At 38.4% G+C, this 27,500-nt stretch overlaps 2 protein-coding genes across 4 annotated transcripts in view; one reads left to right on the top strand and one right to left on the bottom strand.

Annotated features, from left to right (window-relative positions):
- Window positions 1-10,492, top strand: part of itga4 (integrin alpha 4) — a 43,750-nt gene extending 33,258 nt beyond the window's left edge. The window contains exons 20-28 of the mRNA XM_083536964.1: window positions 85-161; window positions 2,998-3,087; window positions 3,763-3,850; window positions 5,364-5,471; window positions 6,100-6,225; window positions 6,330-6,455; window positions 7,526-7,624; window positions 7,975-8,094; window positions 9,145-10,492. Of these exons, the coding sequence (XP_083393090.1) occupies window positions 85-161; window positions 2,998-3,087; window positions 3,763-3,850; window positions 5,364-5,471; window positions 6,100-6,225; window positions 6,330-6,455; window positions 7,526-7,624; window positions 7,975-8,094; window positions 9,145-9,237 (927 nt within the window). The 3' untranslated portion in view covers window positions 9,238-10,492. The remainder of the gene's footprint in view (window positions 1-84; window positions 162-2,997; window positions 3,088-3,762; window positions 3,851-5,363; window positions 5,472-6,099; window positions 6,226-6,329; window positions 6,456-7,525; window positions 7,625-7,974; window positions 8,095-9,144) is intronic.
- cerkl (CERK like autophagy regulator) overlaps window positions 10,289-27,500 on the bottom strand; it is a 104,727-nt gene continuing 87,515 nt past the window's right edge. For 2 of the 3 annotated variants that reach the window (XM_083537038.1, XM_083537036.1), the window contains 8 exons: window positions 24,050-24,124; window positions 17,802-17,979; window positions 17,523-17,582; window positions 17,386-17,417; window positions 17,170-17,275; window positions 15,182-15,278; window positions 11,753-11,928; window positions 10,289-10,948 (listed from right to left, as the gene is read on the bottom strand). In XM_083537038.1, the coding sequence (XP_083393164.1) occupies window positions 10,867-10,948; window positions 11,753-11,928; window positions 15,182-15,278; window positions 17,170-17,275; window positions 17,386-17,417; window positions 17,523-17,582; window positions 17,802-17,979; window positions 24,050-24,124 (806 nt within the window). In that variant the 3' untranslated portion in view covers window positions 10,289-10,866. The remainder of the gene's footprint in view (window positions 10,949-11,752; window positions 11,929-15,181; window positions 15,279-17,169; window positions 17,276-17,385; window positions 17,418-17,522; window positions 17,583-17,801; window positions 17,980-24,049; window positions 24,125-27,500) is intronic. The other variant, XM_083537037.1, reaches the window with a different exon arrangement.

Below are 27,500 nucleotides of genomic sequence, written 5' to 3' on the forward strand. Positions count from 1 at the left end.
GCTACCTGGGTATTAGGCATTTCTCCATTCATTTATTTTCCTGTCCAGTTTTGCCATTTCTTTCTTTCTTTTCCTTACATACAGCTCAACATCAGCTTTCTACTAGACGTAAACCAAAACAGCAGCCCCGGTGACCTGAACATCAGCATCAACGCCACAAGGTATGACAAATCCACAAGGCTGCAAGCATACTTTTTACATCTACAACAAACCACTGAGGAAATGCTTGATTCTGATTGGTCAGAAAGTGTTGATTAGCTTTATCTATATCAATATATTTATCTATATCTATATTTTATTATAGCAGCAACATTTAGGAAAGGGTTTGCATGATGGACACTCTATATGTCCAAATCTTCTTCTGTAGTCTCCGGTGTCAGAGGGAATTAAAAGCATGATGAGGAAATAGTTGTTTAAGTAATACGCATGGGAAACTTCACACATGCCACACTATTAAATGTGCCTATAAACAGATTTAAATAAGTTGTCATGAATAGAAATTGTACAAAAAGTGGAATAAAACACAGATGATGTTGTGCTTATTGGCCTCTTGTATGCAGGTGGGATGGAAAGGAATAAATTATGCCATAATTATGCAGATTTACTCTATAACTTGTGCTGGTGGAGTGTGTTTGAGATAAATATAAAGAAAACTAAGGAATTATGTATAAACACCAGCAAATTTGAGCAGCATGTCATTATCAGAGTCATTATCACAACTTCAACTTTGCATAAAGAAGGATATACAAGTGCATTTCCATGTTTTTAGCTTTTTACTGACAGATGGACTGTCAGACACAAAATGGATGGATGGATGGATGGATGAATGGATGGATGGATGGATGGATGGATGGATGGATGGATGGATGGTTGGGTGGGTGGGTGGGTGGGTGGGTGGGTGGGTGGGTAGGTAGGTAGGTAGGTAGGTAGGTAGGTAGGTAGGTAGGTAGATAGATAGATATAGGACAGACAGACAGACAGACAGACAGACAGACAGACAGACAGACAGACAGACAGACAGACAGACAGACAGACAGACAGACCGACAGACAGACAGACAGACAGGTAAATATGTAGATAGATAGATAGATAGATAGATAGATAGATAGATAGATAGATAGATAGATAGATAGATAGATAGATAGATAGATAGATAGATAGATAGATAGATAGATAGATAGATAGATATAGGACAGACAGACAGACAGACAGACAGACAGACAGACAGACAGACAGACAGACAGACAGACAGGTAAATAGATAGATAGATAGATAGATAGATAGATATATAGATAGATAGATAGATAGATAGATAGATAGATAGATAGATAGATAGATAGATAGATAGATAGACAGACAGACAGACAGACAGACAGACAGACAGACAGACAGACAGACAGACAGACAGACAGACAGACAGATAGATAGATAGATAGATAGACAGACACACAGGTAAATATGTAGATAGATAAGAAAATAAAATAAGAAAACTGCTTCAAGAGGCTGCAGAAGCAGAACATAGTCTACACATACATGTAGTCTGAGAACTTTCTAAACTAGAGCACTGAACAATAAAGAGGAAGGAAATTGTTTAAAATGTAACATTTGCAAACAATAACCGGTTTATGACGTTTGTGTCTTTGCATTATTCATGGACCATACAGTAATCTGGCATCTGGTCCACATGGACCCACAGAGAAAGTTCATGTCAGAGGCCCTCTGTGTGTTTTTGGTGTTGTTAGGGGCGACTGGTAAATGCACACGGCTGGATATTATGAGTCATTTGAGCTGAAGCAGCACAGCACCTCGATTGTTCGTGTATAGTTCTTATATACTATGCGTGTGCGTTTTTTGTTGATGTATGAATGCACAATCTTACTGCACTTAAAGTCCAAAGAGTGGGTTTATTTGTAGACTGTAATAATCATATGAAAATATATCATAGAAACAGAATAAGATGTTGGTGATGTTCTGGATATTTATTTATAGATGTGAATTTTTATTTTTCGAGTCGTTCTCATTGAATTGTTAATATCAGATGAAGATGATAAAAATTGAGAAAGCTCAACAGCACAGAATGTAATGATTCAACCAATAGAAATCCGATATCTGCTTAGTAGAGGTTTCCACATGGTTTCCAATGATGTCTTCCTTTTTTCTGTATGACCATAACTGATGGAGTAATTTAACTTTGCAGTAGCTATAAAAAAAAAAAAAGTGGTCCAAAAGACCAAAAGAACCAAAAAAATTCAATGCTGTTTCATTCACTCATGCATGTTCTTGAGCTTCAAACAGCTGATGAGGAGTTCAAACATTTTGTGATCTCAGACATTTGAAGCATAATCATGATTCGAACTTTACATATACAAGACTATAGAAGTGCATTTCCATGTTTCTAGCTTTTCACTGAACAGTTCATGACAGAAAAAAGTGTGCAAGTGGTGGTACAGGAGATTCGCAGGAGTGCATTTGTTTTATTCTTGCTCATTTTCTGTTTAATTATTAGTTCAAGAACATTTAAAGTTTTATATGTGGGTCTTTTTTGTCCCAGGAGTTTTGATGGTGCAAATCTTTTTAAAAAATCTTTTCCAGATATCTTTTTTTTTTTTTTTAACCTTAGCCACTAGGTGGTGGAGGCATTATGTTTTCGGGTTGTTCATCCATATTTTATCCATCCATCCATCCATCCATCCATCCATCCATCATCCATCCATCCATCCATCCATCCATCCATCCATCCATCCATCCATCCATCCAAGATGCTCCTTAGCGCAATATCTTCAAGGACAATGAGTGGTTCAATGTTTAAAAAATTATTATTTTGAAATTGTTCCACAAGGTCTGGACTGTCTGAACCATCCAATTGTCTTCAATAGCGTCTATATTAAGGCTGTACAAAATGTGTACATGTGTAAATGTGAGCCATTACTATAGATGCCGTCTACAGACTGTTCAACTTGTTTTATGTTGTCTATTTCTGAATTGTGTGTATTTTAGAGACAACTATGAAAACGCGGACCTCCTGCATGACAACGTGGCTTATCTGACTCTGCCTCTGAGATACGGCGTGGGTTTCAACGTCCATGGGTGAGTCACGGGGTTTATCCGAGCATGTCGGTGTTATGCTGAATCATTTACATATCTATTATCTAGGAAATATTGAACATTACTTATTGACAGAGATCACAAGCTAGAAGATTGTCAAATTAAACTTGGAGCACTACAAGAAAAGCAAGGATCATTGCTTACATTAAGACAAGTTTTTGTGACATTTGCTGTACAAATTGTGTACAGTTGAGACCTGGTATACTATTGATATACAGATAATGCAACTGCTAACACAACAGGGAAATGAAAGGTGGGCACTGTACAGTATGCCAGTACAGTATGAATTTGGATGAAAAATTTCAATGGTTTGTATAATAAGCTGCTTTTTATAATAAAATTTAATAATTTGTATGTTTAGTTTTCATTTTATTTTCATCTGTGCTTTAATAGGTAATAGATTAAATAGATATATAATAGAATATAATAATATATCATATATCATATCATATATAATAGGTTGAAGGCCTAGTGTGGAAATTGTGACATGGTCACTACAAAGTCATTAATACAATTTAATACAGAAATTCTGGTGAAACAACCAGGTCAGAGATTATTAAACATTTCCTCACAATATATACTGTTTATTATTGTATTATACTGAGAAACAGAAGAATAGCACTCATCCCTTTGCTTTCTCTTTCTTTTATTGAACAGATATGTCTCTCCAACATCATTTATTTTTGGGGACCCTGATCTGAAGCCAGTCGACTGTTACAGCCAAAAGTTTAATTACACGTTTAAGGTACTGGAACCCTTTAAGGCAGTAATTTATAGTTAGAAAACAACCACACACCATCCCACACCAAACCATCAATACATTTTCTTGTCAGTCAACCCCTAAACAAGTGCAATGTATATGCTCCTGAATAAAACCCATTGCAGTCACTAGACGTGACTTGAATAATCCCCATTGATTGATTGTAGTGCGACCTTTCATAGTTACATATGAGGTCATAATTTTACTTTCACCTTGCAAAATCTCCAAAATTGTAATAATTACACTATTATAATAATAACTGGGATTTAGAACTCCCCTTAATAAGCTATTTTACATGGCAGATGTTTACATACAGGCCACAATACACATAAACAAAAAAAACTGTTTTTACCTGGATGATCATCTCTTTGTATATTTTGTGTCCCTTGTTGGTCCTGAATTTAATTCAATTTATTCAAAACCATGTTATTTGTAGAGCACTTTAACAATAATCTTTGTCCCAAAGACACTTTACAAAAAAAAAATGGATATAAATTTTATTGTCATAAATTAGTCTTTATACATTTAAGTACAGTTACACTGCTCATTCTTCTTAATATAAATCTGTATATACGACCCTTTTTCACTTTGAGCTAGTATGTGAAATACATTATATGGACAAAAAGGTATTGGGACACCTGACTTTTCTAGCCATATGTGGTTCTTCCCCAAACTGTTACAGTACCACAAAATTGTACGCACATTCTTGTACAGAATGTCTTTGGATGTGGTAGTATGGAATTTTCCCTTTACTTCAACTAGGAGACACAAACACTGTTCCAACATGACAATGCCCCTGTGCACAAAGCCAGCTTCATGGAAATATGCTTTACATTGGTTGGAGTGGAAGATCTCCTGCTATAGAGCTCTGAATTCAACCCTACACTATAATTCCTTTGTGGCTGAATGAGCAGAAATTTCCACAAGCACACTCCAAAATCTGTTAGAACATCTCCCCAGAAGAGTGGCAAATATTATAACTGCAAATGGAGACTAAATTTGGAATGAGATGTTAAAAGGATGAGGATGGGTTCCCTCTTGAGTCTGGTTCCTTTCAAGGTTTCTTCCTTATGCCATCTTATTGAGTTTTTCCTCGCCACAGCTGCCACCGTCTCTTTCATCATGGTTTTATAAAGAACTTATAAAGAACATGTAAACTTATAAAGAACATATTCATTTTTAATCACCACATTATCTGTGTAAAGCTGCTTTGAGACAATGTTCATTGTTAAAAGTGCTATACAAATAAAAATGAATTGAATTGAATTGACTTGAAAAAAGCACGGTCGGGTGTACCTCATCTCTTTGCATGTTTAGGTAAAGTTTATGTAAATTGCAGTCCCTTTATTTTTAATTAAGTCCCTTGAATTGATCATGTTTTTCAAAAAAAAGAAACTATAACAGCCTAATGAAGTCACTCGCCTGCAATACCCCTGACGCTCCCAAAGTAATATTAAATAAGGTATGATTTGTGCTAACACATGTCTCTGACTGACAGGTGATGAACCTCGGTCCCAGTAAAGCTCTCAACGCCAAAGTGGAAATCGAAATCCCTCATGTTCTGGTTCCGTATCCAGATCGGCTGATCCAAGTCACAGATTTACAGGTGAGTTGGGATGGGAGATGATCGTATAATTCTGTCTGGTTCGAAAAAGCTGAATCTGGAACATCAATGTACCAAGCTTGGAGATGTAGGAACCGTAATTCATGTGGAAAAGAGATGGGAGGATGTGTGTGTATGAACACCAGACGGCATGTGAAATTTTATTTATTTGGCTGAACGTTTTATCCAAAGTAAATAAAGTTCAAGTTCACTACTTTCCAATTTGTATCCCAGAACCAGATGTACAGAAGCTATTGACAGGGTCAACAACACTACCAGCAGCAGGGGTCCAAGCACTTACTTTTACACTTACCTTATTTAACAGATGCTTTAGTGATTTACAAATGGGTCTGTGGCCAATCAAAATTTCACAGCTGAACGGAGCATGTGCTTTGCTTAAGAGCTCACTTGAACGGACGTGTTACACACTCATCCTCATAATCATAAAACAGGGTGTACAGGAACTTCTGTTATTACAACATCAGGCTCGAGTGCAAGGGGAAACAGGCCAAAGCACATTAACAGGAAGTAAACTTTTCGTCGAAGACCAGAGTGTGAAACATTACACTAAAAATAGATAGGAAAATGTTTAAAAATTGTTTTCTTGCAACCTGAATTCTCTGTCTTGCAGACAAGTCAAGGCCGTTGCCATGTGAAGAACAGCAGCTTTCCACTAAAGGACGACTGTGTTGTTGATAAAGCTCCCTTTTATAAAGACCTTGTGTTCTACCTGTCAAAAATCACCAAGCGTACACTGGTAAATCTCTGCCCATGTACTTACTGCAGTACATACCTCCATACTACTCTCAAATAAGAGACAACTCATCACTTACTCACACATATATCTCTTGATATTTGCAGTTTTGTGTTCGAGCGGACAGAGCCTGCATGGTCATTCAGTGCAACTTCGGCAACATGGACATGGGCAAAGAGGTCACCATCAATATCGAGGTGGAGCTCAACCCTGCTGTACTTCAGATTAGCCCTGTAAGTATATCACACCACAGGGATGTAGAATCTATCACTCTCATTCAACTTTAAATTCACTCCAATTTAACATAGTCAAACCACTAGCTTAACAACAATTCATGCTTAAGATTAACTTAACCCAACACTAGCTCAACACTAATACACACTTTAGATTATATATAACTCAATGTTACCTCAAACTCAAGATAAGTTCAAAATTATTTCATACCCAAAACTAACTCAAGCCACTTGTGCTGCTAACTAATAGATTCAACACTCAAATCCAGTATTAATTAAAACTCATCAAAACCTTAAACCCAGCACTAACACAATCAATTCTAACTCAAATAAACTCAAATTATTAACTCAAATTTTCAAACCCAACACTTGCTCAACACTTATACATTCTTAAGATTAACTCAGCACTAACTCAAGATTACCTCAAATTTAACACTATGCCAACACAAACTTATTCTCAACAAGAACTCAGATTCAACACTCATTTAAATAATTACAGTCTTAAATCTAACTCAAATTCAATAAAATTACATTTTATAAGTAGACATTGTTAGCAGCTTCCAAAGCAGCTTTACAAAGATAAAGCAGTTTCATTTTATTTTTATTTATATATTAGTGCCTATAATTTTATCGTTATTGAGAGAGCCTGTGGCAACAGTTGCAAAGAAAAACTTCCTGAGATGGTATGAGGAAGAACTTGTACTCATGGCCAACTAATGGACACTCAAATCCAGTATAAATTTAAACTCAACTCAATTTCACTAACTCAAATTCAGCAAAACCTCCAAGATTAACACAATTTCAACATTTACTCAATCTTACGACAGACTCAAACTCCAATTTAACTCAAACTCAGCACTCAAACAAAAAACAAAACTTGTTTAATATTTGATCAAACTTAACCCATACACAAATTAATCTCATTCAACTCACTGACCAAATTTTCACACTAATGCAAATTCCTTACTTATTTAAATCAATATTCACTTAAATTCAACAGGAACTCAAACTCAGTGCTAATTCGAATGCTGTGACTAAAATCCTGACATTTCCTTCTTCCTGTTGATTAGGGGAGGCATGCCATAATGCAGATGGACAGCATTATTTCTGTCACTTCACCAGTCAAGGACAACACCACCATCTTCATGAATGATGACAACAGTGCTGTCGTAAGTCCATTGTACAGCAATTTGTTGTTATTAGATTCTCTATTTGAATAGATTTGTACAAATTTCCTGACTGAAAGCAGTGAGAATGATTATACATAATGAAAATGGAAGGTGGAATAAATGTATTGTCTCCAGTACATTGCCATATTCTATGAAACATATTGTTACGTTTAACATGGTAGAAATTCACTGAGAGTCAATACGGGTATTTGCAAGTTGGCAGTATAGACACTGGACTTACTGTTAAGTTGTTTACTCCTTTCATAATTGACGATTTTTTTATTTTTATTTCAAGGACTATTTGTTTATATTTTTTAACTGGCTGACCTTTAACCTCTGAATCCTTACAGGTAAAGTTAGAAGCCCACATCAGCCAGAAGCTGCCACCCATTGTGGCGCAGATAATCATCGGGTTCAGCTTGTGTCTCGGTCTGATCATCTTCGGTATGATAGTCTTCTGCCTTTGGAAGGTAAGGACGACTTCTTGTGAACTTAGACTCCTGATTAAAAACAATACAGAACTAATGTGTTTTTTTTTTTTAGATTGATTCGTGCAAACATTTGTCTATATTCAGTCTAATTCAGGTTGATTAGCTATCTTCTGTTAGAAATAAACCTTCATTGTGCAAAATATATTAAATAAAAATCCATAGAAAATATCACATTGAGGAGTACATTTAAATTTATATAAATGTTAAATGTCAGAAATGTTTGTACCAATAAACGTTGTTTACAATTTGAGGCATTCAAGAATTTCCTCAAACTGGACCAAACTGGACCAAACCTCAGCTGAAAATTTCATCATAAAAGTAACACTTACCCAAGCCACTTGTGTTGCTAATTAATAGATTCAACACTTGAACTCAATATGAATTTAAATGCAACATCAATTTAAACCCAAGACAATCAATACTGACTTAAATTCAGTAAACACTACCAAGGTGTTGAAACACAATTTCAACATTCACTTAAACTCAAAACCGACTTAAACTCTAATTTAACTCAAACTCAACACTCACTACAACCAAAACTAGCAAAATATTTGATCAAACTTAACATTAACACAAATTTATCTCAAACTTATTCAACTCACTGACTTAATTGTCACACTAATTCAAATTCACCACTAACTCAAATCCAAACATCAATTGAAACCCAACACAATAAATACTAACTCAAATTCAGCAAAAACGCTATACATACAAAGACTAACACAATTTCAGCAGTTACTTAAACTCAAACTCGGCACTTAAAAAACTAAAACCTGACATTTACACAAGCCCAAAAATAATATATTTATAACTAGATTTAATCAAACTTAACACCAACACAAATTTATCTCGAACCCACTTAACTTACTGACTAAAATTCGAATGCAAATTCATCACTAACTCAAATCCGGCATTAATTTATACACAATATTAATTTAAATAGAAGAGAAACTCAAACTTAATGCCAATTCAAATGATGTGATGAAAAGCTTTGCATGTAACCATATTGTTCGTTGTTTCTTTTTGCAGGATGGCTTCTTCAAGCGGAGGTTAAAAGAGAAAAAGGAGAAGATCGAGCGTGACAGCTGGGACTACGTTCCCAAGCACGAAAGCTTTTCATAAAAAACCCCCCAAAAAAATCACGTAAGAACTTCAGATAGTGAAGACAGGAATAATATAAACAGAAACAGATCATTGGACTCGAACTTTACACGGTGTGGATATGGATGATCCAGACTAAGAGCTCGATCAACGTGGCTGTGCGGGTTCAGGACCGCACCAACGTGACTATATTCAAGACCAAACCGATTGCACTTTTTGCGGAGGGAGACGGCTGATCTGGATGCGTGTGCCAGGACTCAGATTGTGGTCTTAAGTGGACGGAGTGAGGGCGTGGATGGACAGTATTCAAGCCTTCATGTGATAAACACGGCTGCCACTAAGAATACCTGCGTAAAAAACAGATTCCCTGCAGGACTTTGGAATGGTATGGTCCACACTACAGGTCCAGGTGTCAGGAGTTCCCCTCTGGAGCAGAGTTTTTTTATTCTGAAAAAATGAAACACTGTTCATTCCTCTCTCACTCTCCTGATTCATTTCATCACTTTGTTTAGTTTTTCTTTTGCATCCAGCTTTCATATATTCCCCTCTCTTTTCCTTTGTCTCTTTCCCTCTCTGTGTCTTTTTCTCTTTCTCTCTTTCCGTGTCTCCTGCTGTTGGGTGTTATGGTTAAGAGTTTGGAGGGAGACGGTGAGGAGACACCAGATGGAAGGAGTGAGAGCGTGTTGGCTCGCGGCCACAGAAACGGCGCTCTAGACGAATGACGAGACTGATGCGTGCCTGGCACAGGGCCACCGAGAATGAGAGAGAGAGGGAGAGAGCCAAAATAGAGAGATGAATGAATTACATATTGCTGTGTGTCACATTTTACACAATGAGTGGCCAATGTAAAGTGTGTGTGCGTGTGTGTGTGTGTGTGTGTGTGTGTGTCTGTGTGTGTGTCTGTGTGTGTGTGTCTGTGTGTGTGTCTGTGTGTGTGTGTATGGGGGGGGTGTTGCTGTTCAGGGAGTCACACGCAAAAGGCACATTCCATTTCTGTTTCAGATCACTGTGTTTATTAAATGAATGAAAAGAAAGTAAGTAACATTTTTAGAGCAGTAAATTCGTATGTAAAGTGCTGATAGGATGTGTATGTGTGTGTGTGTGTGTGTGTGTGTGTGTGTGTGTGTGTGTGTGTGTGTGTGTTTGTGAGAGAGAGTGTGTTTGTGTGTAAAGAGGAATTTGTCCCTGCATGTCCTCTGCTGTTATTTAAGTACTGATGCACTGGACTGTGTGTAATGTGTGTTTTTTTTTTTAAATAAAACACTTTTCTATTTAACTGATGAGCTCGAGTTGTCCGTCTGCACTTTCAGCTGTCTCACCTTCCACCTTCAAAAATGTCCCTGTCTCTTTTGGTAGCGGATTCATGGAAAGGAAGCTTCATATAAAAATCACTCACTAGTTTATCGGTTTACCTGAGGAGATTATAATCGAAAAATCGTAAACTTACATTACACAGCTGTATGCTAGCTATTTGACAGGAAATGACTCCTGCAATGACTCCTAGTATCTTCATCCTCACTAGAACGTCCATGTCGTATTTCCAAATGCGTTAGCGTTTAACTGACTGCTTTTACCTCAGAAGGCCAACTAATGCCGAAACGCAGCCTACCTATGGAGCTAATCTGTGATTGGAACACATGATGTAGATGATTAAATGCAGCTGCAGTTAGCAGGCGGCTCCTCTGCTTCCTCAATGTAGCTGCCGAACAGTGTGAGAAGTTTCGTGTGAACCCTGTGGAACACAGAGCATGGTAAGTACACACACACACACACACTTACTGTTTTTCCACCAACAATAATGCATCATCTACACATAAACCCATCCCTGTACACAAAGCGAAAGATCTTAAATTGCCTCCTATAGAGCTTTTGACCTCAACCCCATTGTACACCTTTAACTGGAATGCCGAATACACCCCAGGCCAACATAGCCATGTGAGCAATGAATTCTGGGGGAAATTAAATTAGACTTTGGAGTGATGAAGGTCAAATCTGAAGAAGTCATGTGTGAAGTTACAGTGTGTTCTGACTGACAGTGTTTAAATTTAAGTGGAAGTCCAATGTCAAAAGGTTTCAGTCTAGGGCGATGTATTAAAAAAATGAAGTATAAGTGGCAGACAAATGGACCAAATGGAAGTGAGGTACCCAATGATGCCATAAGATAGCTTGCTAAACCAAGAACTTGTCCTACTTGATAAAGCCATGTTCATGAGAAAACTAACAAAACACATTGTATTTTGACTGATGGATGAAGGTTCAATTCAAAAGGATGTTACATAAAAAAAAACCCTAAACAGATTTTATTGCTCTTAACTCTTGAGACAAAATTCCACAAAATCTAGAGGAACATCTTCCCAGAGGTGTGGAGTAAATATGAGGAATAACAGTGGAATGGGATGTTCAAAAAGCACATACAGCATGAATCTTATAGACAAGTGTCTACAAACCATATTTTGTCCATGTAGTGTGTGTGTGTGTGTGTGTGTGTGTGTGTGTGTGTGTGTGTGTGTGTGTGTGTGTGTGTGTGTGTGTGTACCGAATGAGCACTTCCCCCTGCACCTCCAGAAGTTCTCCATCAATGTTCCAGGTTAGAGTTCCCTCAGAGGGGAGGAAGGAAGTGTGTTTGGAGTCACGCTGCTCGTCATCACCGTGAGAAAGTGGCCGCAGTTTCACCGCCCGCACACGCTGTACTTCCACAAACGAGAAACTGAACTATTACAGAAATAGACAAAATAAAAAAAAAGGAAAAAAATAAAAAAAGTATTGAAACTCTACTTGAACTCTATTTAAAAGCCCTGGATTGAACCCTATATGATTTTTTTTTTTTTTTATATAGACACACTGAATTATATTGAAATTCCTTTTCTCTTGTTATTTATTTTATTTGTATATATATTTTAAGAACACAGTTGTCTTTTTACCTCCAATGTACATTTAATATATTTTTCAGTACTGTAAAATTAATCTATAATTAATTAGTGATTAATTAATATGATTTTATTATTTGATATCCATCAATATAATCCAAATATATGAAAATCACACTCACATTGCACTAAATTAAAAATAACACACACACAAACACACACACACACACACACACACACACACACACACACATACAAACACACACACATACACACATACACGCACACAATATCATTTATACTGGAATAATTCAAACATCACTAAATATGCAGTAAATCTACCCATCTTTGCCATCTACTAACATTTTACATTTTCTCAGATTTATTTATCTTTTTTTGTGACAAAAAAGTCACAAATGGTAAATTTAAGCAATCAAAACATGCATTATTCTTTGGAAAATCAGACAGTGACAAAATTTTATATTTTTTTACATCAAGCTTCTTACATCAAGCTTCTTATTTTTTAGATCAGGAAGAATGCTAGATTACAGTGTGTGTGTGTGTGTGTGTGTGTGTGTTTAATTAAGCTGTAGTGTGCTTCATAGCCACTAGGAGGCAGTGAATGAACGGCAGCATATAAGAGCAATGGGCTGGACATCTACACACCACAAAACAACACACCACAAAACAACGCAGCACAACACAACACAACACAACAGAACACAACACAACAGAGCACAACACAACACAACACAACACAACACAACACACACTCAGCACTCGTAATATAACGCAAGGCTCCATTAGTTTTTGCTTTGTGTGGGAGAGTAAGCAGAATCTCTTCAATTCAGACCTAATAAGACCAATTATTTGATACAAGAATATTTACCAGTGGTGGACGATGTAGTAAAAACACTGGGAAAAATATGACTCCAGGAAATTAAAAGTGTCCCTTTATACTTTCACTTGAGTAAAAGTACAAAAGTATTTGCCTTCAAATGTACTTAAGTATCCAAAGTACTATGATTTATTACAGCTTTGATGTTCCTATTATCATTTTTATCACAAGACTTTTTACTTAATCAACTCAGTTTATGTGAAAAGACTCTGTTACTCTCAACACAACAATCTATTAATAGAATGATATTAATGAGTCAAACACTGATTGATTTCTATTATAATTATGATGAGCCCAAAACCTTCCGTTCAACTACTTTAGTAAATCGTTTTAAAATCATGCAAATAAGGCCACAGCTGCTGTGTTCGAGTTCGAATCAGGAGTTTCTTGCATCATTTATTCCTCTCTAAATGTTCTGCTTGCTGCTGAACTGATGCTGAACTGTATGTTGAGGATAAGTAGATACCACCAAGCGCCAATCAGAACGAGTTCAAAACAGAGCACCTGCTCGAACTTGATTGGTGGTTTGCTGTGTGCTGGACCAGTTTTTATCCTCATTAATAAAAAAGAACGACTGATTTCGCAAAATCTATTTGAGTAAAATGTACAATATTTGACTTTGAAATGTAGTGAAGTAAAAGTAAAAGTCTCCCCGAATGGAAATACTTCAGCGAAATAACTACTTAAGTTCAGTAACAAATTACATTTAATTCATTATGCTCCAGCACTGATATTTACACGTTCATGAACTACAAGAAGAAAGAGCAACACTGCCACTGCTTGGCCCTTGAGCAAGGCCCTTAGTATTTAATTTCTCAGCTGTATATCTGAGATAACTGTAAGTCGCTCTGGATAAGGTCAAATTATTAAACATATGTTTATCACAATTTGATGGAGCACAACACAGCTGGGTGAAAATAAACACCCCATCCATGGACTCCAATGAGATTCTACATTAAAATCAAGTCCAATGTAAAACAGAGATGAGCGCTGTCTATAACCACAAGCTTTTAATGCATGTGTTCAAGAAAATACACTATGAATGGGCAAAAGTTTGTGGACACCTGACTAGCACTAGAATTATCAACCCAAGTAATGTCTTTCTGCCTGATACTAGCGCAATGGAGATATTTCTGCTTATTAATGTGCAATACAAGCTCTATGTAGGTACAGTTCAAATACAGCGCTAACGAGTTGGATTTATGATTATTGGTATCAAAGGAAATGGCGAATCGGGTTTAGATTCCCAAAAATAATTATATGTATAAAATGTGTAATTGATTATTTTTATTATTAAATATGTATTTAATTGTAATAAGTTTATTACTATACCTGACTCAACCATTATAAACACTATATAGTTTGTAGCTACTCATAAGTGGGAGCTTAGTGGTTAAAGCATTAGAGTTTGGATCTGAATGTTAAGGTCAATTTTAGGGCATTGATCATATTTCGTATTGTGTGTGAATGAGAGGGAGGGCAGTGGAGGGGTGCGGTTGCAGGGAGAAGAGGTGGAGAAGGTGGAGGAGTTCAGGTACCTGGGGTCAACAGTGCAAAGTAATGGAGAGTGTGTTAGAGAAATGAAGAAAAGAGTGCAGGCAGGGTGGAGTGGGTGGAGAAGAGTGATAGCAGGAGTGATTTGTGATAGAGAAGTATCTGTGAGAGTGTAAGGGAAAGTTTATAGGACTGTGGTGAGACCTGAGATGTTGTATGGATTAGAGACAGTGGCATTGAGTAAAAGACCGGAGGTGGAGCTGGAGGTAGCAGAGCTGAAGATGTTGAGGTTTTCGTTGGGAGTGACGAAGATGGACAGGATTAGAAACGTAGATCATATTTGGTATAGTCAGATTTTAATGACTACACGTTGTGCCACTTTGGATCAATCAAAACACCATCTTAAACACATTTCTACACCAGACACTCATCCTTCTTTACAGAATATTAATAGAATGTATGTTAATAAAATGCACCAGACTGGACCATACAGCAAAACAGGCATGGACAGAAACAGGCATGGAGTCAGAAACAGGCTAATCGCTCCTTAGCCTCAAACGTATTTCAGCCTCTGTGCCTTGACAGTGTGCTAATTCTGTTATAGTCACAAGGAACGCTAACGCCATTAGCGTGGGTGGGATTTCCTGAGCTCCAGATAAGTCGAAGGTCTTTTGGAAAAAGCACCGTGATGTGCCACTGAACTCACCGGATTGTAAGAGCTGCTGTAGCGTTTCAGGTGCTTGATGAACTCTGACCTGGAAGTGTTCGCTACAGCTGTGAGCGCCATGCTATTGTTGTTCATCCTAAAAAACAGAATCGGGTTAGTTTCTGGGTTATTGTGTCCTTTATTAGAGCACATGCAACACTTTAAATTATCATTTGGACTCCTCCATCATGTTACTGCGAGTTCGGGTTGTACCTCAACTCAACCCCGGAGCTAAAATGATCCCATTTACACTGTGACATGAGCTGACAGGAAGTGTGCTGGACCTGTATTTATACACACCTATACTGTACATATCTGCCTGTCCAGAATTTGATCATAATGTCTCCTGCAGAATTTACACAGGTCACACTTTTTAAAGCCAGATTTTGTGGACATCTGCTCCAGTTCTAAGTCTTCTACATCACTTCCTGTAATCAGACCTTTCATAGCCTGATTAGCCTGCTTTAGCCTAAGATGTCTGAGCTAACATCCATTCCCAATCTCAGATCTACAGGGATTAGTAAGCTTTATCATGTAGTGTTCGGTTCAGCTCTATTTGTAGCACACACAGAAGCACAGACGGTCCAGTTAGCTAACTAAGCCCCCGACCCACTGACCCTGGGTCACTCTGTTGGCATTAATGTTTATTTTATAATTATTTATTGTGTTTTTACTAACTTTCTTTTAATCAGAACTTTTTTATTTCGTCATTTATAATCATCATTTAGGTCTATTCATTTTGATTTTTTCCAAATTTCTGTTCCAACTTCATTCTGTGTATTTCACATTTTTTTCGCCATGATCTGGGCTTCAACCTTCTACACCGGGGAGCTTTTGGCAGCTCAGAGATATGTAAGATATATACACAGGAGTATACAGGAAGCCCCTGACTTGCAATGGAAATGCGATCTGATAACCCCATCGTAGTTCAAAATATCGTAAGTCGAGACATGGTCTAGCCTACCCAAGAGCCTTAAAAAATAGTAAACAGTTTGGGGTAGTATACTATAACTTGTTAATAAGTAAACAAATTGCAATACAAAGTTAACCAAAACAGAGCAATTTACACTACCGTACTGTAGTACGTAAGAAGCACAATTGAATTGATGACTGAGACTAATAGACTGAGAGAGACGAGAGCTAATATTAAGTTTTGAAACCAAAAAAATAAAAAAACAGTTACACACTTTAAAAATAACAATGAAACAAATGAACCCTGATAACCACTGTGAAGTCGAACCATCGTAACTCTGGGACTACCAGTCTGTCTGTCTGTCTGTCTGTCTGTCTGTCTGTCTGTCTGTCTGTCTGTCTGTCTGTCTGTCTGTCTGTCTGTCTGTCTGTCTGTCTGTCTGTCTATCTATCTATCTATCTATCTATCTATCTATCTATCTATCTATCTATCTATTATCGCTCTCTCTCTTTTTATCTCTATTTATATATACACACTATATTTCCAAAGGTATTGGGACACCTGACCTTTCCTGCTATATGTGGTTCTTTTCCAAACTGTTACCACAAAGCAGGAGGCGCTCAATTGTACAGGATGACTTTAGATGCACTGTAATACAATTTTGCATTCCCTTGAACTTGGAAACCCAAACCTGTTCCAGCATGGCGATGCCCCTGCGCACAAAGAGAGCTTCTTGAAATCTGGTTTTCATGCTTTGGAGAGGAATATCTTGAGTAGCCTATTATAGAGCTCTGATCTCATCCCTACTGAGCACCTTTGTTATGATTGTGAAAACTGACGGCACCCCAGGTCTCCTCACCTGCCTTTCGTAATCCCCTTGTGGCTGATAAACACTAATTTTTATAAGCACACTACAAAATGTAGAGGAACATCTTCCCAGAAGAGTGGAGAAAATTATAAGAGCAAATTGGGACCAAATGTGGAATGCAATGCTCAAAAATCACATACCGTACATATGACCAGATGACCCAATACTTTTGGAAATATAGTATGTTGTGTGTTTAAAGACTCAAACCTGGTGAACGGAGCAAGGCCTTTAGGAGCCACAGAGCACATACATGGGATGGACATAATGGTGACGCTGAGATAGAGACCCCTGCGGACCTGCCACTCATCATCGTCTTTTCAGAAAAGAGAAAAAAAGGAAAAATTATTATTAGGGTCAGGAAAAGAGGAATTCAGATTAAAATAAAAAGGAAGAGGAGATGGTTTTTATATATCAAGCACTCACCAACATTGGTCAGGTCCTCCTCCAGCTCACTTCTGTGTTAAGACAAAGCATTAGTGCTCAATCGGTGTGTGTGTCACCACAAGATGACCTTGAGTTGATTTGAATGGAGAAGATAAGAGAAATGAGGCGATACTCACAGGGTGTGATCGCGTTCTCCGGCGCTGCTGGGAACAAAAGACACCTCGCACTCTTCGGGTCTTGAAATTCAGAGGGGCAGGAAAAGGTAATGACAGATGAAATGATGAGAGAGACATAACGTGAAGCCGACTTCTGCTTATCCACTGACACAGTGAGGCTAAGAAGGGAGTACATGCTAACAGTGTGCTTGTGATTGATTATAAGGATGCATGGGAATGAGGAAGACAATCCTTTTGATAAAGAAAGGTGAACAATAATGCTAATGATAGATAGCATACCTGAGCTGTGTGAGAGCACTAAGGAGGGCGAGTTCATGTCTCCGCATGGGTGGGATCCAGTTTAGTCTCTCAGCTACAGCTTGCACTTGACCGCCAAAACCCACCATCGCACAGAACCCGAAGCACAGCAGCTCACCGGCGGAGCTCATGCTGCACACGTCCACTGGCTGTCTGTGTCCTACACACAAACACATACTGTTCTTACATGCATCAGAACGACTTGGTGTCAATTCTGTCCTCTAAGCACAGAATAATTGTGGGACGATTATATTGCTCCTGATTATCAGAGTTCTAATAGACCAATGATGGAACGGAGATGGTCAGGAGATTAAAATAGAAGCCATGACAAACATGACAAAGCCAAAAAAAAAAAAGGACATGGGAACCATGAAACATTTTGAGATGAGTGGAGGCAGGGTTAAGGGAAGGGGCAAGAAGGGGACCCATGATACTAATACAAGAGAAAGCAGAGATCAAAACCAGCTTCTTCATAAATAATGGCAATGCTGGAATTTGCTCGAGCCGAATAAATCACAGACGGCCTCCGGGGCATCCAAGATGGCTTCAATGTGATAATGTAAAAACCAAGAAAAAAGGAACTGAAAGCATTTCCAAATCTAACAGTAAAACTACAAGTCATCCATCAAGTGTCAATACCCGAGCTCATTCAGGGCATGCCAGAGTGTGTGTGTGTTTGTGTGTGTTTACGTGTGTGATTTTGGTGACGATCCACCGGCCCGTTTCCCGCCTCAGCCCCGTTAGCTCCAACGCCCCAATCCCATTGGCCCAGTCTGTGCCTGACCCTTTTCTGTTCTTCCTTCCTGTCTCTCAGCTCATGAATTATTAATCAGCTCTCCCCAAATCCTGGCAGTTAGCCTTATTCACATGCGTAAATATTGCTTAATTAGAAATGAACAAGCCCTCCATCAGCCCCTGTGAGCAAGCATGACGTCCCCCCCGTTCCTGCCTATGTTTTCGTTCAGATCTCCAGATTTCCCTCATGCCTTTAAGCAAAACCAAAAAAAAAAAAAAGAAAAGAGAGACACTTTAAGATGTTACTCTTTTGTAATCCTTGTGATTGAAATGACAGCTCTATCTGACAGCTTCTTTTCGACTCGTCACGATTGCGCTAGTCGAGACGTGAATGCACGTCTTGAAATACCGAGACTAGCGTTAAAAAAAAAAAAAAAAACGCCAGCGTGTGCCAATCTCAATTAGTGCTAACAAAAGAACACGCCGCACCCACTCCTTATCGTATCCCACCTCCCTTTGGTCAAGTGCGATGAGTTACACCACCATATGGCCCACATCTTCAGTCTGAAGAGTTAATAATGGGATATGCTCTCCAACAATCAGAGGGTCAGTTACTGGGTTAATCAGCTCACTCCTCAGCCAAGCAGGTCTGAGAAAACGCCCGGAGATCCGGAGAAGAAGAATAAACAAGGACGCAGGGACCAGCTTTTATTAAGACTTAATACTTATTACAATAGTGATTTCAGAGCTAAATACCAAGAGCCTTCTATACTGTTATTTGACTATTTAATAACAGCACCAGGAATTGGATGATTTAGTTAGATTTAGTTAGTTTTGATTAAAACGCAAAGACGGAAATTTACCTAGGCGGAAATCATGAATTATTTATTATTAGCTACTATTATCCAAAACAACAGACAGCCAGGATACAAAAAATAATTAATAGTATATTTTGGCATTGCCCAACGCATCACTGGTGTTTAGCGCCCCTCAATTAAAGACATATACCACAAACTCTGCCTACAAAGGGTGATGAAGCTTTATCAAAGACACTTCCCACTTCTGACACGTCTGGGAGATGACATAGGAGCCTCCGCTGTCACACCAGCAGACTCAGGAACAGTTTCTTTCTATATAAAACCGATGATCTCTAAATCCAACTCAGTCAACTGAACACTACTCAAAAAAAGACTGCACTGTACATTAACATGTCTCTTATTGTTGCTGCGTCTTACTGTTGCACAAATTACAACATTCTACCTCATGTTGCCTTTTTGCAGTTATGGTCACTTTTTTTAAAAATACTCTTCTGTTTAACTTTACATTTGCACCTTATACTGTATTATTTGCAATATACAGGTGTCCCCTGGAACTTACGTTCTAAGACCCCAAGCGAGTTCAGACAATCCACAAATTTTCGACTCACCCCCGCAACCCCTATGGAACCTTAGTGAATTCAGCTAGACATTACTAAACTTAAACTTTTCTTTTCGGCTTCTCCCGTTAGGGGTCGCCACAGCGGATCCTCCGCACGTTTTGATTTGGCACATGTTTTACGCTGGATGCCCTTCCTAACGCAACCCTCCCCAATTTATCCGGGCTTGGGACCGGCACTAAGAGTGGCTGGGGACGGTTCCCTGACCGGGAATCGAACCCGGGTCGCAGCGGTGGGAGCGCTGCATCTTAACCACTAGACCACCAGGGGACCGAATTCAGCTAGACATTATGTCACTTTAATACAATAATGTGGGGTTTTTTTTATAATTAAATTTGTTGGTGAAAACGGTTTAAAATGTTATTCCTAACATTCCTGAACATTCGGTCCCGCTGTGCATTCCCAACAATTTTAAGATAATCCGTAACTTGCTGTTAGATAGGTTCAAATGAGAACCCGTGTATTTTCCGAGCCGCGAGTTCTGGACCGGAAATTATCGGGGGTTGACTGTACTGTATGTTGCACCTTTGCACTCTTATAATATAATAATTGTATATTGATCAGGCATAACTTTATATCCACTGATCATCACCTAATATTGGGTCGGTCCACTTTGCAGACAAAACAGTTCTGACCCATTGAGCATTAACAGCATTAATTTCTTCAGCAGTTTGAGCTACAGGAGCTCGTCTGTTGTATCAGTCCACACGGTCCAGCCTTTATTCCTTACGTGCATCAATGAGCTTTGACCCCTATGACCCTGTTGCCGGTTCACCATTTTTCCTTGAACTACTTTTGATAGATACTGACCACTGCAGACTCTGAACTTCCCACAAGATCTGCAGTTTTGAAGATGCTCTGACCCAGTCGTCTAGCAGCCACAATTTGGTCCTCTTCAAACTCTCTTAAATCCTTACGCTTGCCCATTTCGCCTGCTTCTAACACGTCCTCTTTGAGGACAGAATATTTACTTGTTGCCTAATAAATCCCAACCACAAACAGGTGCCATGATGAAGAGAAATAATCAAGCAAGTTAAAACAAAGAGCAAATGTGAAATTCTGCATGAAACTGGGCAAATCTGCCACAGAGACTTTTGACATGACCAGTGGTAGACAAAGTACAAAAACCATGTGCTTAAGTAAGAGTACTTGTTAAAGTAGAGATACAGTAGGTTAAATATAACTCCAGTAAAAGTGCTCCCTTTAAACTTTCCCCCAAGTTTTGGAGTTTCTTCATCGTTTTTTCCTCTCTAAATGTTTTGCTTGCTGTTAACCTGATGCTGAATTGAATGTTGGTGATAAGTAGATACACAAAGCACCAATCAAAAGAAGTTTAAACCAGAGTGCTCGACCCTGATTGGTGGTTTGCTGGGTGATTGAGCATTTAAGTTTTTATCCTCCCATAAATAAATGGAACGACTGATTTCGGAGAATTAAATGTAGCTGATTAAAAAAATGAGATATTTGAGTTGTAGTGTGTAATGTAGTGAAGTAGAAATCTGCTCAAATGGAAATTAATTCAGTAAAGTGCACATACGTAAACAAACTACTTAAGTACAGTAACGAATTACGTTTACTTCCTTACTGTCCACCACTGGATGTGTCGAAACCAGTCGGCAACTTGCGCAGATTTGGCTCTGAGGATTTCGCCTTTGCGAGCTCGATGCCTGAACATCGAGCTCAAAGGCCACTGTTTTGACACTATTGCAGAGATCCAGCATGAACAGCAGAAGGTGCTTGACAAGCTTCGAAAAGAAGACTTCCAGAACACATTTCAGAAGTGGCAGGAATGCTGGGCGCACTGTGTTTCTGTGCAAGGGGACATTTTTAAAGGGTAATGGTGTGTTAACATAGATAAATAAAGTACTTATTGTAAACAGACCTAATCTTAAAAACTTTTTGATACCATCTCGTATTAGATGTTTTCAGTGACTATAGACAGTGACATCAAACTTTTGTTTAATCACGATCCAAATCATTTCTTTTTTATTGGTGGCCTATTTGACCAAAAAAGGCCTTATTCTATACTGGTTTGTATCTGTAATGTACCTGCTATGCCCATGTGAATCTTTCAAACTTAACTTCTACTCCCTTTTGCGAAAATTCTCCTATTGATATTTGGAAAATCTGGTCATCTTGATTTACTTTTCAAGTCTTGAATCTGTAACCTCACTTGCCATGTGATACTGTTTGAATGTGTTTGTGTTACATGAACACATTGTGTTGTGTTGACCCGAACAATTTTTCTTCTTTTTTTAAAGCTCATCTCATTCCAGCGATCTGATAATGCGACTTAATAATATGATGAAGCTACAGCTCAGGCTTTTGCTATTAGCGAGCTTTCCTGAGATGCAAGCCCAGCTGTGTGTGTGTATATATGTGTGTGTGTGTGTGTGTGTGTGTGTGTGTGTGTGTGTGTGTGTGTGTGTGGTTGTATATATGTGTGTGTGTGTGTGTAATCCCCTGACACAAGCCAAATCCGCTTGTCTGTCATAGTAAGCCCAAGAGAGATTGCACAGGCAACACAATAGACCAGACGCATCGGTGCAAATGTCGCAAAAAACACCTGACACACACACACACACACACACAAGGGCACACACATACACACACACAGCTGAATGATCCTTGTCCTCTAACAGCCAAGATTCGGCCTGGCCAAAAAGCCCAAAAGCACGAACACATACAATGGAGAGCGGGAGAGGGGGACAGACAAGTACTCTGTCTCCTCCTGGGACCCACTCCTCTTCCATGGGACCTGTTAAACTGCATCACTGGTGCTGGAGGAACAGAACACGCACCAGGGCTGAACACCCACGTACACACACACACACACACACACACACACACACACACACACACACCTAAATCACTCCCAAAACAAGCTTGCAAGCTTTAATTAAACAGAACATTACAAAATGGAACCACAGTCTGCCATTGTGATACAAAAAAGAGACTGAGACTGCAAAAAGCAGGGATGAGGATGGACTGATTCTATATACATGTATATATGGAGAGTGTATATATGAGAGAGAAAGCGAGGTGGGGAGAGAGACAAGCAAATTAAAGAACAGATGGATGGATGGCTCGATGAATGGATATGTACATATTGAAACATACATGCATGTACAGGGAGAAAAACAAACATATGGATACACCAGAGAGACTTCCAGCCAAACATATGGAGAGAGAGAGAGAGAGGGCTAGAGAAAGCGAAACAGATAGCGATAAATGAAAATACAGATGGAGGAAGAGATGGGAGGACACAGGCCAGAAGACAGTAGAAAAACTTACAGACTGACAAAATTATTATTATTATTATCATTATAATTATAATTAATATAATTAATTAATCAATTAATGGTATTATTAATTATCATTATTATTAATAATAACAATAATAGTATTAGAGGAGAAAACTAGTGGAGGAGAAGGAGGAAAATTTGTGGTTTTGGTTGTAGCAGTAATCATAGCAGCAATATTGTTGTTTATCCTATTGTTTGTGTTATTGGTGTTTGTATCTGTGTCTACTTTTAGTGCTATAAGATCACTGTACACTGTATTTCTGAATGATTGCTGATGTACTATTAAACACTGCTCTGTTTCTGAGTTCTAAAATCTTTTTGGCAAGCACACAGAAAGACACAAAAGCAATAGAAAATAAAGTAAGAAAACAAGAGAAATACAGAGAGAGACATCAACACGTTATAAACAAACAGAGAGACATAGGGTTAAAAGAGACATAGGCAAAAGGCTCAATGAACAATTTTGCACTCACAGTTTCTATCAGTAAACAAATAAGCTTAACATTGGGACAAACTTAGGGACTAATTTATGAATATAATATTTATATTTGTGATCTATTTATTTCTGCAAAGTTGCTTTGAGACAATGTCCACTATCATACACGTTATACACATAAACTTGACTTGATGTGAACTGAAATTTATTGGTATTATGTACATTACATGCAGACACACACACACACACACACACACACACACACACACACACACACACACACACACACACACACACACACACACACACACACACTTACCCAGGATGATGTGCAGTGCTGCAGTTACAGGATGTTTCACACCGTAGACAGAGCACGCAACAACATTAGCAGAACCTGCAGGGAGAAAATAAAAAAAAATTTAATGTTGTAATTACAAGCAAATGTCAGTCATGTGGTCAGTCAGTCTGTCAGCAAGTCAGTGAGTTGACCAATAAGTAAATCAGTAAGTTAATCAGTTAGTCTGGTCCCACTATCTCTCAGGGTACAAGGTAGGCATACGTCAAGATTGTTTTCTGTTTTGGCACCGAGTTGATGGAACGAGCTTCTCCTAAATGCCCGAGCAGCTGAGTCACTGGCTACCTTTAAAAGATGGGTGAAGACCTACCTATTTCTGGAACACTTAAACAAAAATGTATTTTACCCGTATGTTTTATGTTTTTAGGGGTCGCTACAGCGGATCATCCGTCTCCATACTACTCTGCCTTTTTCAAAACCAACCACCTGCATGTCTTCCCTCACTACATCCATAAACCTCCTCCTTGACCTTCCTCTTTTCATTCTTCCTGCCAGCTCCATCCTCAGCATTTTTCTACTGATACCTGTTTGTTTTATGTCTTTATGTAAAAAAAAATGTGTGCTATTATTCCCCTCAACAGAGTTTAGGCTGATGGTATATAAAGTTTGCAACCAGTGAACCAGAGTTTATTCATTGATAGAGACTTCAAAGCAATGTTGTACATCACTCTGGAAAAGGGTGTCTGCTAAATGCTGTAAATGTAAGTAGGTTAGTAAATCGGTCAGTCAATAAGTCAATAAATCAACCAGAAGGTTAACTAAAAAGTGCGTAGGTCAGTTTGTAAGTTAGTCAGAAAATCATTAAAAAAATCAGGCAGTTAGTCGGTCAGTCAGCCAGGAGGTTAATCAAAAAGTCTGTCGGAAATTAATACAGTAATCAACAAAACAGTCAACATGTCAGTTACTAAGAAAATCAGTCAACAAGTCAATCAGTCAGTGAAAAAATCAGTTAGTTAAGAAGTTAGTTAAAAGTCTGTTAACAATTTAGTCATTATTCGGTAAATCAGTCAGCAAGTCAGTCACCAAGGAAATCAGTCAGTCAGTAACTCAATAAATAAGTCAGGAGGTTAAACAGAAAGTCTATTAGTAGGTCAGCTAGTAGGTTAATCAGTCAGTAAAACAGTCAATCAGTTAATCAGAAAGTCTGTCAGCAATTCAGTCACTAAGTAAATCAATCAGTAAATCAGACTCTCACTCAATCAGTCAGTCAGTAATTTACTAAGTCGGTTAGTAAATTAATCTGAAAGTCAGTAAATCAGACATTTAATAAGAAAGTCTGTCAACTATTTAATCAGAAATCAGTCAGCAAGTCAGTCACTAAGTAAATCAGTCAGTCAGTAAGTCAAAAAAAAGTCAGTCAGAAAGACTGTTATTAAATCAGTGATTAAGTTAGACGGTCAGGAAATTAGACAGTCAATTGATCAGAAAGTCTGTAAGCAATTCATTCAGTAATCAGTAAATAATTTAGAATGTCAGTCACTAATTAAATCAGTCACTAATTCAATCAGTCAGTGAGTACATCAGTTAGTTAGTCACTTAGTCAGTCGGTTAGTCAGTCAGTAAATCAGGCTCTCAGTTAGTCTATCAGAAAATCTGTCAGCAATTTAGTCAGTAATCAGTAAATCAGTCAGAAAGTCAGTCACCAAGGAAATCAGTCAGTAAGTAATCATAAAGTCTGTCAGCAATTCAGTCAGTAATCAGTAAATCAGTCAGAAAGTCAGTCACTAATTAAATTAGTCAGTGAATAATTCAGTCAGTGATTAAATCAGTCAGTGATTAAATCAGTCAGTGATTAAATCAGTTATGTAATCAGTAAATCAGTCAGAAAGTCAGTCACCAAGGAAATCAGTCAATCAGTAAGTCAATAAATCTGTCAGGCGGTTAAACAGAAAGTCTATTAGAAGGTTAGTCAGTAAATCAGTCAGTCAGTTAATCAGACAGGAAGTCAGTGAATCAGAAGTCAGAAAGTTCATCTGTGCATGTGTTAAGAAGTCAGTGCCTGCCTGCCTGCCTGCCTGAACACGACTCTGAAGATATAGACTTACATGTCATTCACTACTTGTTTACTACCATAATTCTGAAGTCTTCACACATGTACACACAGACACAACAGCATTCACCTGAAATGTCCATCTCAGATGAACTGTGCTGCAAATTGCTGTGCAATGATGTAAATTATAAGCCCAATAAAGGTGGCTGTGTGTCTTCTATTAGATCAATTAAGCTAATAAACTGACAACTGTTTATGACAGTGGGTGACACTGAGATTAATGTCTGTAAATACTCATTTGTACAGAAAAACATTTGCCGGGGTCCATGTTTCCACTAAGCGTTTTGGTGCCTGTTGCACCTGGCAATCAATTTTACTCAAACACACCATTCACACACACACACACACACACACACACACACACACACACACACACACACACACACACACACACACACACACACAGCAAGTGGAGAGAGAGGCGGTTAATCATTACAGCACACACTGTCAGGTACAGGGCATTATTATCAGATGCTATCAGCTCATGCCAGAGGAGGTTGGTATCTATGTATGTGAGTTTGGAAGAACAGGTGTGTGTGTGAGAGAACAGGTGTGTGTGTGTGTGTGTGTGTGTGTGTGTGTGTGTGTGTGTGTGTGTGTGTGTGTGTGTGTGTGCTTTTGCATGGATGCATGGAGCTCATCAGGTGAAGAGACAATAGCTTTGGTTTACCAGTGACAGACCGAACAAAGACCAAACACACACGCACGCACACACGCACACACGCACACACAGTGACTACAAGAACATTCTTCCACACAACGTCTTGTAACACAAAGATCCTAATCTCTACAAATGGTGCGTGACACAAAGAACCCCATATTTTCTTTCCCGATTTTGCAGGTGAAAGTGGTTCCTTTAAATTCATTCTTTATAAAAATGTCTAAAGTCTTGCCAGCTCTGTGTGATTCCTCACACAGTAAACACCATGCTGTCAAATTCTTGGAGAGCTACATATCTTATAGCAACGAATCAAAATCGAATCGAATCAATTCCGTTTGTAATCAGAGAAGTGGAAGCTCAGTGTTTAAGATCTTGGACTTTTGATTGGAAGGTCATGAGTTTAAGTCCCAGCACCACCAAGCTGCCACTGCTGGGCCTTTGAGCAAAGCCTTTAACCCTCAACTGCTTAGTGGTATGAATGAGATAATAAAATAAAGTCGCTTCTGATAATGCCATCTGCCAAATGCAGTAATTGTAATCAGATCCCAGATTTCTTTTATGTGGTTTTGTCAGATTTTTGAGGGCATGCAGAATTTGCAGTAACTGCTAGAATGTTTCTTGCATTCATTTACATTTACGGCATTTAGTAAGTAGAGATTTTCATGTTTTAAAAGACTCTGGACAAAAGTTCTGACTGACTACAC

The sequence above is a fragment of the Silurus aristotelis genome (assembly GCF_946808225.1).
Source record: "Silurus aristotelis genome assembly, chromosome: 3".
Taxonomy (NCBI): Eukaryota; Metazoa; Chordata; class Actinopteri; order Siluriformes; family Siluridae; genus Silurus; species Silurus aristotelis.